The 14,144-nt window shown below is 34.6% G+C and overlaps 2 protein-coding genes across 2 annotated transcripts; both read right to left on the bottom strand.

The window, feature by feature from the left end:
- Window positions 1-228: 228 nt before the first annotated feature.
- LOC127291592 (uncharacterized) lies at window positions 229-4,813 on the bottom strand. The gene is made up of 3 exons (XM_051320791.1): window positions 4,760-4,813; window positions 4,322-4,639; window positions 229-249 (listed from the first exon to the last, which is right to left on the bottom strand). The coding sequence occupies exons 1-3, from the start codon at window positions 4,811-4,813 to the stop codon at window positions 229-231; spliced, it is 393 nt and encodes a 130-aa protein (XP_051176748.1).
- Window positions 4,814-4,929: 116 nt separating this feature from the next.
- LOC127291591 (cilia- and flagella-associated protein 251-like) lies at window positions 4,930-11,143 on the bottom strand. Its single transcript, XM_051320790.1, is given in 5 exon segments — window positions 4,930-4,966; window positions 7,082-7,242; window positions 7,273-7,480; window positions 10,369-10,458; window positions 11,031-11,143. Coding segments are annotated over 5 exon segments (609 nt in total).
- Between the last annotated feature and the right edge of the window lie 3,001 nt (window positions 11,144-14,144).

The raw sequence follows: 14,144 nt of genomic DNA, 5'->3' as shown, positions 1-14,144 counted from the left end.
TTCTTACAGCCGCTTCGGTGTGCTGGGAGACCGCGGAAATACGAATGCATAAATGCATAAGTGCTCCCACCATCATCTCACTGTTATAGTAGAAAACCACCTCCAGCGTTGTGAAGGACGCCCGCCTTCACCCCTTTTACTTCTTCTTCTTCTTCTTCAAATTCAAACTGTTATTTTTTTTTTTTTTTTGGTGCACCCTCCATTGCTGCAGGTGCAATTTTTCTTTTTTCACAAATCCACTGGCAAAAGCTGAAAAATCATAGAGGAAACTGAAATGGAAAATTTAAGGAATTCTTTATGCAAGAACAGAAATCAGAAAATAGACAAGTGAAAATTGAAAATAAATAGAGAGGAAGAAAAAAATTCGATATGGTATTTCTGTTTTTTTTTAAATTACGAGGAAAAGGATGCTTTTTCATTTAGTGTTGAATTTATTATGAAAAAGGAGAGGCTTTTTTAGGGTCTAAAATAACGATGACACTCACTTAGCGTCGAATTAGTATGGAAAAGAGAAATTTACTGTTTCTACATTACATATTCCACCTTTAACTTCCTAATTTCCATATCAAATTTCTACTTTTCATATCCCATTTTGTCCTTCCTAATTTCTATTTATCAAATCCTACTTTCCACATCTCAATTTTCACTTTTTGGATCCTAATTTTCAATTCCTAATTTCCATTTTCCATATTCCATTTTCCATTTTCCATATTCCATTTCCATATTCCATTTTCAATTTTCCATATTCCAATTTCCACTTTTCATATCCCACATTCCACTTTTCGTATTCCACTTTTTAATTCATACTTTCCACTTTCCATATCATTTTTCAATTTTAATTTTCATATCCATCTTTCCACCTTCTACTTCCTCATTTTTCATATTCCATTTTTACTTAATAATTCCAACTTTCAAAATCCCATTTCCACTTCACAATTTCCATTTTTGATATCCTACTTCTTACTTCTTAATTTCTACATTTCATATTCCAATTTTCATTTTTAACCTTTTATATCTTACTTTTTACTTCCAAATTTCCGGTTTCCATGCCCCAATTTTCGCTTTTTAAATTTCACTTCTCAAATCTTATTTTCCACCTCCCAATTTCCACTTTTCATATCCAACTTTCCCGTTCCAAATTTCCATTTTTAACTTCCCAATTTTCATATCCTACATCCCCATTATCCACTTTTCCTATCCTACTTTCTACCTCCTAATTCCTACTTTTCAATTCTAACTTTTCACATTCCACTTGCCAATTTCCATTTCCAACTTTCTATCTCCAATTTTAGTAAAATACCTACAAAGGGTTATCACAAGTAAATATTGATTGAAAAATGAAGTGGGATGTGGAAAAAGAAAATGGAAGGTAGAATATGAGAAGTGGAAAATTTTCAGTAGAAGGTGATAAGTGGAAATGGGAGTAAACGTTGCAAAAAGTGGAAATAGAAGTAAGACTAAAAATTTAAAAAATGAAAGAGTAAATCGTACTGAGAATGGAAAACGGGAAATCTGGAAATGGAAATTAAAAAAATGGAAATGGGAGTAAAAATTTGAAAACTGGGAAGTGAAAAGTGGAAATATTGAAGTCGGTTATTAAAAGTAGGAAGTAAAAATGGAAATTAGGAAATAAAAAAAGGTAAGATATGAAAATTGGAAAATAGGATATGGAAAGTGGAAAATGGGAATTGGAAAATGGGATATGGTAAGCGGAAAGTATGAATTTAAAAGTAGGATATGAAAAGTGGGAAGTAAAAGGTGGAATTTGGGTTATGTAAAATGAAAATTTGAAAAAGGAAAATGGAAAATGGAATATGGAAAGTGGAAATTAGGATGTAAAAATTGGGATACGAAAAGTGAAAATTAGGATGTAGAAAGTAGGATATGAAAAATAGAAATTAGGAAGGAAAAAGTAGGGTATGAAAAGTAGAAATTGAGAAGTGGAAAATGGAATATGGAAAAAGAATATAAGGAAGTAAAATTTGGATACCAAAACGGGAAGTAAAAATTTGAAAGTTGAAATTGGAAAGTGGAATATAAAAATTGGAAATTAAGCAGTAAACAAGTGGGATAGGAAAAATGAAAAATGGAAATCGGGAAATGGAAACTCGGGTATGAAAAGTGGAAATTAGGAAGTAAAATTAGGGATATGAAAAGTTGTCAGTAAGAATGGAAATTGTGAATTGTAAAGTTGGATATGAAAAGTGGAAATTTGTTAATAAAAAGTGGTATGTAACAAGAAGGAGGTGGAAATTGGAATATGAAATGTGGAAATTAGGAAGTGGACAGTAGGAAGTGAAAAGTAAAAATTGAAAGGCAAAAATTGTGATATTAAAAGTGGGGAGTAAAAAATAAAAACTAGAAAACTGAAGATAAACAGAAAGAGAAAGAAAAAAATTTTCACGAAGAGTATAAGAGGAAGAAGTGAAGTAGAAAGGTAAGGAATACACCTAACATAGAAAGTACAAAAATTGAAAGATGGAGAGAAGGAGTAAAATAAGAAACACGAAAATTATAGCACAAATTAATGAACCAAAAATAATAAAAAATAAACAGAAGAAAATGAAGAGTAACAAAAGAAGGAGAAGGGACACATAAGCCAGAAAAATGATATAGTGTATAATAGAAGAAGAAAAAACACCGCAGAAAACAAACTCATTAAAAAAACAAGGGAAGAAAGTGATTTTCACTTGCGCACATAGTAAAAATCACCAAACAAAAAAAAAGAAGTAAAACATTCAAAGAAACAATGATAAGGGAAATGGAAAAAAAGTGATATGAGAAGGGTGTGTGCGAGGGTAAAGAAGAGGGAAATACTATATATATATATATATATATATGAGAAGTTAAAGGGGGAAAGGGATTTTCATTGGTTTTAGGAGGTGGCAAACGTGAAAAGTTGAGGAGCAAGTCAGCCCACGTAATATAAAGAGATATGTGTGCCGGCAGAATAGCATTACCATTAGGAGATATAGTTTAGCAAAAGGTACCAGATGAAATGAGATACTGCGACTGAATCATGCATGAGCTAAGGTGCGATTCGCCATCTCGGACTGTACCGTTGGATATCCTGATCCTCTCTTGCCCCCCTCTCCTTTACCTTTCCTTCAAATCCTCGTACACCCCCTCCCTCCTTCTATACCACGAAACGCATCATCCTTAACTCCAGTTATCCACTAGCGCCTCAGCCCAAAGACATCAACATCACCAGTGTGTATATCCAACTCCCCCCCCCCCTCTCTCTCTCTCTCTCTCTCTCTCTCTCTCTCTCTCTCTCTATATATATATATATATATATATATATATATATATATATATATATATATATATATATATATATGTATATATATATATATATATACATATATATATATATATATATATATAGCATCTGCTCGATGAGAAAAGTGAATATGCTACAATATTCAAATGCCGGCTGAGCGCGACACTTTATTAAACGCGTCATTTGCATCCCACCGCACCTCTTCGTCTTCCGTCCGCGCGCCAGTTAATCGAGGAATTTCCCTTCATACAATCTTCCCAAGAATGGATACCATAACTTTTTTTCTTTTCCCCACCTTTCCAACCTTCAACCTTTCTATACTTGAGTTTTTTGTATATGATTCGTGGAGAAAAGAAAAAATTAAAACTCGTGACATTTTTGAATTTACACATTTTTGATAAAAAACAAATTGGGGACAATTTTTAAATTTATTTATAATGGTATGCGCGCAGTGAGTTTCTTTTTATGGACATAAAGAATATATTGTCTCCAGGTATAATAAGAAACTGACGCCAGACATTTTGTATCGTTATTCCAAATTTTGAGGCAAAAATTTTTTTAATTAAATATAAGTATAAAATGGATATTTACAAGTTGTTTTTGGAGTTAGTGTTTTTGTGATATTCGTATATTTACTTTTGGGGAATATTTTTATTATTGGTTTGAGGGAAATTAAAAACGGAATCAAGTACATATTTGGAATTGATTAAAATTTTTCATTAAATATTTTTACTTCTTTAATTGAAATTTTCTGTTTTACATATTTGCAAAAAAAATTCTCCTACTTCTTCTCCTTTTCTTTTTTTCCTTCTTCTCTTTCTCCGTAACCTTTACTTTCTTCTCCTTCACCTTTTCCTCTTTCTTCTTCTCCTTCTCCTTAACTTTCACCTTCTTATATTATTCCTCCTTCTTCTTAACATTTACCTTCTTCCCTTTTTCCTCTTTCTCCTTCTCCTCCGTCTTCTCTTTCTCCTCCTTCTTTTACTTCCTTAACCTTAACTTCCTCCTTTACCTTAACCTTTAATTTTTCACCCTAACCTTCACATTTTCCTCCTTTTTCCCCTTCTTCTCTTTTTCCTCCATCTTCTTCTTCTCCTCTTTCTCTTTTTCATCCTTCTTCTTAACTTTAACGTCCTCCTTAACATTTACCTTCTCCTTTTTCACCCTAACCTTCACATTTTTCTCCTTTTTCCCCTTCTTCTCTTTTTCCTCCATCTCGTTCTTCTCATCTTTCTCTTTTTCATCCTTCTTCTTAACTTTAATATCCTCCTTAACATTTACCTTCTCTTTTTTCTCCTTAACCTTCACTTTTTCCTCCTTCCTCACCTTTTTCTCTTTTTCCTCCTTATTCTCCTTCTTCTCTTTTTACTACTTTTTATCCTCTTCTCTTTTTTTACCTCCATCTCCTTATTTTGATTTTTCTCTTTCACCCCCTTCTTCTCCTTCCTTAACCTTAAACTCCTCCTTAACTTTTACCTTCTTCTTTTTCTCCTTAACCTTCACCTTTTCCTCCTTCTCCTTCTTTCTCATTCTTCTTCTTTTTCTCCTTAACCTTCACCTTTTCCTCCTTCCCCTTTCTTTTCTTTTTCCTCATTCTTCTCCTTTATCTTCTTCTTCTTCTCCTTTTTCTTCCTTCTCCTCAACCCTTACCTTTTTCTCCTTCTTTTCTTTTCCCTTCTTCTCCTACTTCCTCGTTAGCTTCCACCTTTTCCTCCTTCTCCTCCCACATCTCTTTCTGCTTTTCGTTCTTCTCTTTTTCTTTTTTCTCCTTCTCCTTTATCTCCTTCTTCTTCTCCTCAACCATTACCTTTACCTCCTTCTTCTCTTTCTCTTACTTTCTCCTTAGCCTTCACCTTTTCCTCCTTCTTCTCTTTTTCTTCTTTTCCTCCCCCATCTCCATCTGCTTTTCCTTCTTCTCCTTTTCTTTTTCCTCCTTCTCCTCCTTTTCCTCTTTTTCCTCCTTCTCTTCTTCAAATACTTTCTTTTCCTCTACCCTTAAGTTTTCCTCTTCTCTTCCATCTTTTTACTATTTACCTTTCTCGTACATTTACACTTGCCCTCTTTTTCAATTTGAATGAGAGGATTATAAAGAGTTAGAAAATTTAATTAATAAAGAATAGTAATTTTTATTATTATCACTCTATATTATAAAAAGATTTCGCCGCCGCCGCCGCTGATTCAGAAATTTTGACAGGGATCGGTCATTCCATGCCAAGTGTAACCAACCCAAGTTTTGACAAGGTTAGGTTAGTTAAAATACCTACAAGAAAATGGAAAATAGTGGGGATTCGCGCAGGGAAAAGTTAAAGTCAAAAAAGAAGGAAGTACATCAAAAAGAATTAATAAAGTATAAAGAAAAAGAAAATAAAAAATAAATAAAAAGAAAACGACATTTAAGAAAATAAAAAAGATAAATATATCTAAGAAGGGTTGTTCAGTGAAAATATTTTTTGATATAAAAGTTTTTAGTTGGCCATATTTTAGTTGGCTTTTTGTGGGAGGGAAAAGTATATTTTTATGGTCAAGTGGAGGGCGCTGATCCCGAATGATTTTGTCGTTAAAGCTTCTCGAGTTTTCAGTCGTGCAAAAAGAGAGAGAGAGAGAAAAAGAGAGAATAAGACTCTTTTTCTTTTTCTCTCTTTTTAGGACATTGCCGAGAAGCATCGAGGCGTACGAAAGTAGAGAAAAGAGTAGCGAACCGATGGTCGAAAAGCGATGTTCTCCGAGGCAACGGGGCGAGATAGAAAAATTGCCTCGATGTAAAAACATGAGGATCGCTTCTGCGTCCACACTCAATAAAACGAGCAATGCGAAAACACACACGATGGTACCAAGATCACACATATATAGTGAAATATATATATATATATATATATGATGAAAGAAGGGAAAAAGAAAGCTTCAGATCTGGTAGATCGAGTGGTCAGCTATCGAAACCTCCACCCACAACCCCCTTTTGCCAAAGGAAAGAGAGCCAATAATAAAAAAATATATATACGATCCACACATACGAACAGAGATTCACATATATATGTGAGAGAATCGAGGCGGCCCGAATTATACTCGAGGCTGCTTCTAAGTGATCGCATTTCCACATAGACGAGCTGTGTGCGCTCGATATATGAAAGAGTGGTCTGTACCCTGTCCATATAGGTTTTTGAGAATATCCATGAGAGTGATAGAGAGAGAGAGGGGGAGAGAGGTTGGGGGAATTTTGTCGAAGGGGGTGGGATAAAAAAGCCATCGTAACTGGTAGTACTGGGTACGAGAGTATTGCCTTTTCAAAGAGAGTATTAGAGAGCATTTTGGCCTCTTTCTCTATCCTTTTTTTATTACCCTTCTAAGGTTCTTCGAAAAGAGCAACTGCTGTTTCAATCGCCACAAGGGAATTTCAATTTTTGTTTTACACAGTTCGAAAAAAATTTATTTATTTAATTTTTTTGGAATTAGACACTGGAATTTGAGTTATTTTTAAGCGTTTTCACCTTCTTCTTGATTTTCTCTTTTCATCATCAGGTTTTTTGAAAAGAGGAACTTTTATTCAACAAAAGGCACAAGGGAATTTCAATTTCTGAGTTTTCCTTTCTACAAAAAAATATATTTATTTACTTTTTTTTAATTCTTCATTGGAATTTGTTTTATTTTTTACCAATTTCTTTCTCCTTCTTCTCTTTGTTCTCCTTTTCCATCATCTCCTCCTTCTCCTCTTTCTTTTTCTCCTCTGACCCCTCCTCCTCCTACATCTTCTCCTTCTTTTCGATCTCCTTTATCTCCTCCTTCTCAACCTTCTAATCCAACTCCTTCCACTTCTCCCTTTTCATTTTTTTCTCCTCCTCCTCGTTTTCCTTCATCTCCTTGTTTTCCTCCTTCTTCTTCCACTTCACTTTTTTATTTTTCATCGCCTTCGCATTCTTCTGCTTCACCTTTTCCTTGTTCTCCTTCATCTCCTCCTTCTCCTTCTACTTTTTATTGTTCTCCTCATTTTTAACCTTCTTTTCCTCCTCCTCCTTTCTCTTCTTCTTCTTCTCCTTGTTCTCCTCCTCTTCCTTCACATCTTTGTTCTCTTTTTCCTCTTCCTCCTCCTTCTGCTGATTTTCCCCCTCATTCTCCTTCTTCCTTTTTCCTCCTCCTCCTTCTTCTGTTTTTCCTCTTTCTCCTTCATCGCTTCCATTTCCTCTTTCTCCTTCTCCTTCTTCTCTTTTTTCTCATTCTGATTCTTCTTTTTCTTCTGCATCCCCTTTTCATTTTCAATTTCCACTTCTAATTTTTTCGAATTTCCATTCCCACATCCATTCCTACTTCAATTTCTAATTTCCACTTTTTTTAATTTCCACTGCCTTTTCCATAGCAGTACTTATACTTTTCCAATTTATTCTCCTACTTTCTTGTCCACTTCCACTTCTTTCAATTTACACTTCTATTCTCATATCCTTTTTCTTCAATCTCCATTTCCACTTTCCTTTTTCTTCTGCTTTTTCCAATTCTCGCTTCCATTTCCACATCCATTTTTTCCAATTTCTATTCCTACTTCACTTCTCACTTTTTCAATGGAAGTGAGAATGGAAATTGGAACAAGTGAATGTGGAAATGGAAGAAGAATGGAAGTCGAAAAATTGGAAGTGGAATTGAAGGAAGAATGGAAATCGGAAAAGTGGAAGTGGAAGAAGAATGGAAATTAGAAAATCTTGAATTGGATATTTGAAAAAGTGGAAATCGGAGTAAAATTTAGAAAAAAGTGTAAGTGGAAAAGTAAATGAAATAAAGTGGAAATAGGAATAAAATGTGATAATGTGGAATTGGGAATGAAAAATAACAAAAAGTGGAAATAGAAATGGAAATGGAAATTGTTAATTGTGGAGGTGGAAATTGAAAATAGTGAAAATAGAAGTATAAGTTGGAAAAAGTGGAGGTGGGAATGTAAATGCAATAAAGTGGAAATGAAAGTGGATATGAAAATTAGAAAAGTGGAAGTGTAAATAAAAATTAAAGAATGTGGATATGGGAATAAAAAATAAAAGAAGTGGAAATGGAAATTAAAAAAAGTGGAAGTGGAAATGGAAATGAAATGAAGTGGAAATGGAAGTGAAAAATAAAAATTAGAAAAGTGGAAATGGGAATAAAAATGGGAGAATGTGGAAATGGGAATAAAAAATAAAAAAGTTGAAATTTGAGAAAGTAGAAGTGTAAATAAGAATGAAAATTGTAAACAGTAGAGGTGGAAATTTAAGTGGGAATGGAACATGAAAAAAGTGAAAATGAAAATGGAACGGAAAATTTGAAAAACAAGAAATGTAAATTGTAATAGAAATTGAAAAAAGATGAATTGGAGTACAAATTAGAAAAAATTGGAAATGGATGTGGAAATTGGAATTCAATTTCTCAAAATTCTCCCCCTCACCTCATTAAAAAAAAAAAAATATTTATCTACTTTTTTGTTCTAATTATGCACCGGAATTTTTTTTACCCCTTTCCTCCTCCTTCTCCTTCTTTTCAATTATTTTTCATTCTCTCCTTTTATCGTGAAAAAATATTCCATCCTCCCTCTCCCGTTAGTCCAGGGGGATTGAACGGAATATATAAAATATATATTTGACAAACGAATAAGAGAATGAGAATAATATTTTCTTCAACTTTTTTTTTTGAGGGAGCGGAAGATGATCTATTCGTCATGATATAAAAATGGTTGTGACAGCGTTATCTGTGACCATTTCCTGTGCAGGATCGGTGAGCTCACTTGTCACTATACCGGAGGTAATGATCATTATGGGTTTTTCTTCTTCTGCAGTGCGTATATAGGATTCAAGAAGAGGATGAAAAAAAAGAATAAACGACGTTATATAGCAGAGAAAAAAAAGAGAAGGATACAGTATATGAGATATAAAGATACCCTTTCTCTCTCTTTCTCTCCCACCCCCTATACGTCTTTTCACGGGGTAGAACAAGATGGCCGACTGGTATAGGACTGCCGGGTTTATGTGTCGTAATAAATGGTAATTTAAAACAGCGAGAACTAACAATTTCTTTCTTTATTTGATCCCCTCGCGGCTTCGTGCTGAGTTTCACTCGCACTTCTTGGACGTGGAAGTCCATCTCTCTAAAAGGGAAAAAGAGAGAGAGAGAGAGAGAGAGAGAGAGAGAGAGGGGGGGAGAGAGAGAGACATGTGTGTGCATCATATATATATATATATATATATATATATATATATATATATATATATATGTACACTGCACCTTTTTCGAGAAGAGCCTATACAAACTGAGCTGCGAAAAGTATACTCCCGTAGAGCAGCGGGAGAGATCAAAAGAAAATAGTGAGAAAACATGTGGGGAAGACAGAAATGGAAAAATGAAAAGTTGCGTGAGAAAAAGGGGGATAATTTTTTTTTTATTTATCTTTTTCTGTTTTTGTTTTGTCTTTAATTCTCTTTTTCCTTTGGATATTTTTTTTATTCTCCTATTTCTCCTGTGTCTTCTTCTTTTCCCTTTTCTATTTCTTTAGTTTTCAATGTCCTCCTTTGACTTTCGTAATTTTTTTTCGTATTCCATTTTTAGTTTCATTTCCTCCTACTCCTTCTCCTCTTTCTAGTCCTCCTCGCCCTATACCTCCTCTTCCTCTTCTTCCTCTTCCTACCCTTCCTTTTCCTACAGCTGTTACTGTTTCTCTTCATTTTCTGCTCCTCTTCCTTTATTTCTAAATTCATTTTAAATTCTCTTCCTTCTCCTGTTCCTGATTCTCTTCCTTTATTTGCTCCCCTTCCTGTTCCTCTTTCTTTGTTCCTACCTTTATCTCTTTTCGTTTCTAATCCTCTTCTAACTACTCATCCCTTCCTAGCCCTTCTTTTCCTCTTTCTCTATTCCTACCATTACCTCCCTTCCTTCCTAATCCTTCTTTAATTAATCCTCCCTACCTGATTTTCTTCTTCTCCTGTTCCCTTTACTCCTCTTCTACCTGCTCCTTTTCCTAATCCTCCTTTTTTTACTCCTCCCTTTCTAATTTTTTATTCTTCTTCCTTCTCCTGTTCCCTTTTCTCCTTCTCTACCTGCTCCCCTTCCTTATCCTCTTCTAATTACTTCTCCCTTCCTACTTCTCCTGTTCTTTTTTATTCTCCTGTTTCGTTTTCTCCTTTACTTGACCCTCTTCCTGTTCCTCTTTCTCTATGATTACCTTTATCTACCTTCTCTCCTAATCATCCTCTAATTACTCCTCCTATTCCACTTTCTCTAATCCTACTTTTATCCCTCTTCCTTTTTAATCCTCCTCTAACTACTTCTCCTTACCTAATTCCCTTGTCCCTTTTTCTTTTCCTATTTCTCTTTTTTTCTCCTTCTCTTTCACTATTTCTATTTTTATCTCCTTCATTTCTACTCCTTCTCCTCTTTTTCCTGCTTCACTTCCTCTATTTCTATCCTCCCTTCTGCTTTCTCTTGTTCGTCTTTCTTCATTTATTCGTGTATACTTTCTACTTCTTCTCTTCCTTCATCTGTTCCTGTTTTTCTTTCATCACCTACTACTCTTCGTGTTCCTCATTCTATATTTTTTTCTCCTTTAACTTTAGAAATTTTTTTATTGTTCCCTCTTTTTCATCTTTGGACTCTTTCTTTTCTCTGATCTTTTTTCACATGCCTTTCCTTTTATTATTTAATTCTTTCCTTTTTTTCTTATATTTCCGATTTTTCCTACTCTTTCTCTTTCTCTACCTCTTTCTCCTATACTCTCCCCTCTACTTCCCTTTACACTTTCATTTACACTTCCTCTTTTACTTTAATTCCCTCTTCTTCCTCCTCTTCCTCTATCTCTTTTTCAATCTCTGACTTTTTAATTTTGTTGTTATATTTTCTCACTTCCCATTTCCCATTCATATCCTTCCTTTTTTTTATTTCCTTTTTTTTATTTTTCCTCTATTTATGACCACATTTTTAATTCCTACTGTCCAATTCCTCTCTCTTCCTCCCCTTCCTTATTTTTTCTATTCTACTCACAAATATTGTTTTCTCTTCCTGGGCTTTTTTGACTTACCTCCCTTCCTTCTTTTCTCTTCTCCTTTCCTACTTTTTTCTCCTTTTCCCACAAATATTTTTCTCTCTTCCCCTCTTTTTTCACTTTTCTCTCTTCCTTCTTTTTTCTACATATATTTTTTCTTCCTCTCCTTTTCTTACTTCCTTTTCTTCTTTTTCTTTATCTGTTTCTTTTTTATTCCCTCTTTCTCTGCTTCTTTTTTCACCCTCTATCTTTTGTTTTTCCTTTGACATTTGTAATTGGTTCTTTCTATTCCTATCATTCTATCATTATTAGAAGATCATGAAAAAGACAAAGAGAATGAGGAAAAGTGAAGGTAGGGAAGGAAAAAATAATGGAAATGGAAGCTTAGAAGATCAGAAAGAAGAGTAGAAGGAGAAGGAAAGATGAAGTTAGATGAGGAAAAATAAAGAAAAAGGAAGCTTAAGAGGTCAAGAAGAAAAGGAGGAGGAAGAAAAATGGAGTCAAAGAAGGAAGAAATAGAGGAAATGAAAGTTTTGGAGATAAAAATAGAAGAGGACGAGGAGGAGAAGGAAAAATGAAGTTAGAGAAAAAAGGAATTAAGGAAATAGAAGTTTAAAAGATCGAGAAGAAGAGAAGTAGAAAGAGAAAGAAAAATAAATTTAGAGGAGGAAAAAATAATGGAAATGGAAAATTAGAAGATCAAAATGAAGCAAAGGAGAAGGAGAAGGAACAATGAAGTTAAAGGAGGAAAAAATAAGGGAAATGAAAGCTTAGAAGATAAAGAAGAAGAAGAGGAGAAAAGGGGAAAATGAAGTTAGAGGAAGAAAAATAAAGGAAATGGAAGCTTTGGAGATCAAGATGAAGGAGAAGGAGAAATGAAGTTACAAGAGGAAAAAATAAAGAAAAGGGAAGCTTAAGAGATCAAGAAGAAGAAGAAGAAGAGTAGGAGAAGGAGAAGGAGAAGGAGAAGGAGAAGGAGAAGGAGAAGGAGAAGGAGAAGGAGAAGGAGAAGGAGAAGGAGAAGGAGAAGGAGAAATGAAGTTACAAGAGGATAAAATAAAGAAAAGGGAAGCTTAAGAGATCAAGAAGAAAAGGAGAAGGAAGAAAAAAGGAAAGAAAATAAAAGCCCAGAAGAACAGAAAAAAGAAGACGAAAAAGAGGAGAAAAAACAAAGTTTGAGTAGGAAAAAAAATAAAGAAAATAAATACATAGAATATCAATCTCAAAAAGATAAAGTGGAAAAAGAAAAACAAGTGAAAAAATCCAAAAAAATCATGAAAAACAATAACAAGAAGAGGAAAAAGAAAACAAAACAAAAAAACAACAATACAACAAAGCCAAAAAAAACTCAACAAAATACCAATTTCCCCTAATTATTAACTCCCCAAAAAATTCTACATTAACAAAAAAACTTTCCAACCAAAATTTCAAATAATTAAAACACCCTTTCTTAAGCAAATTAATTTTTATATCAACTTTTGAGAAATTTTAACAAAAATTTCAACAATTTCCTAAGAAACCGTTAGAATAGTGAAGGGGGGCGGGGGGTTGTTGGCGTTGAGAGCATATATATATATATATATATATATATATATATATATATATATATATATATATATAGGTTGGCATCACTGACGCCATGTAGTGGTACCAAAACTTGGTTGGTTGAATCTATATATACACACACTTTCTGAAAAGCTTCCTCGGGGTTGGCTTTCGACATTGAGGAGAAGGGGGGAGGCTCAAGAGTAAGGCGGCCCGGGGATTGGTCTAGGGATGGGGGGGGGGTTGTGAGTTTGGTGTCCGCGTTTCTCCCATCTCGAAGGCTTCATTATACGTTGACCTAAGAAAATCAGCCACCACCCTTTCCCTCTTTGGTTGTGCTCTCTCGTCCTTCAGCGACGACCGCTTGCAGTGCTACCACCTCACCCTCCCCCCCCCACGCCCCCGTTTTCGTAAGAGAGTTGGAAGGGTAAGAGACGAACAAGCAAACCAGGTGCCCACCCTGAACTCACCCTTTTCCTCACCACCCCCTCCTCCCACCTCACCTCTCCCTTTTCATCCCGACCTACCCAGCTCAACCCGATACCTTTCAAGGCAGTTCGGAGGGTGCCGAGCGTGGGGTAACTCATCGCTTATGGATACTGATGACTCGCGCAATGAACTCAAACCGCGTGTACTGCAGAATATCCTCCCTTTACTCCTCTCTTTCACTCCTCCAGCTTCTCTTTCAACCACCGAACTCCAATTCTCTCTCTCTCTCTCTCTCTCTCTCTCTCTCTCTCTCTCTCTCTCTCTCTCTCTCTCTCTCTCTCTCTCTCAACTCGACCTCACTTATCTATTCTCAATAACATTTTCCTTCGCCATGGACCGCATGCCAGAGAAGAGAAAACCGATTCTTAAACTCTCAACGTACTCGATTTGATTGGATGACGCAGTGTTGACTGTTTATCAAGAGAGAGTACATAGGTTTTTTTTTATTTTTATCTCTTCTTCTTTACTTTTTTCCACTTTTGTCCTTTTAGTTTTTTTTTTTGAAATGTTTTAGTTTAATTATACATTTTATTGGGAGAAACTTTTATTTATACAAGTAATTTTCAAAAATTTTAATAATTTTTCCAATAAAGCGTCAAAAATTTTGTAAAATTTTAGATTTTGGTTTAAAATTGTTACTTGAATTTTTATAATCAGCCACCCATAAAACAACCCAGTAACAAACTTGAAGCAAATACGATTAATTTTTCAATTTTACATTTACTATATTTGCAGATTCTATGAATTTTGAATCTTTTCAACCGTCATATTGGATCCGCCATTTTGAATTTTGAAAATCTGACATCTGTTTCGTAATCAGCGACCACAAAAACACCCGAGTAACGA

The sequence above is a fragment of the Leptopilina boulardi genome, unplaced genomic scaffold (genome assembly GCF_019393585.1).
Source record: "Leptopilina boulardi isolate dan_hultmark-lab unplaced genomic scaffold, ZJU_Lbou_2.1 LbouV2_144, whole genome shotgun sequence".
Classification (NCBI taxonomy): Eukaryota; Metazoa; Arthropoda; class Insecta; order Hymenoptera; family Figitidae; genus Leptopilina; species Leptopilina boulardi.
This window is presented reverse-complemented; position numbering and strand designations above follow the sequence as displayed.

Coding starts and splice junctions, on each gene's coding strand:
- LOC127291592 (XM_051320791.1), bottom strand. CDS start 4,813: ATGAGAAAGAAGGAGAAGGAGGAAAAGGTGAAGGTTAAGGAGAAAAAG. Junction 4,640..4,759: donor TTAAGGAGAAAAAGAAGAAG/GTAAAAGTTAAG, acceptor TAAAAAGAGAAG/AAGGAGAATAAGGAGGAAAA. Junction 250..4,321: donor AAAAGGAGGAAAATGTGAAG/GTTAGGGTGAAA, acceptor ATGATTTTTCAG/CTTTTGCCAGTGGATTTGTG.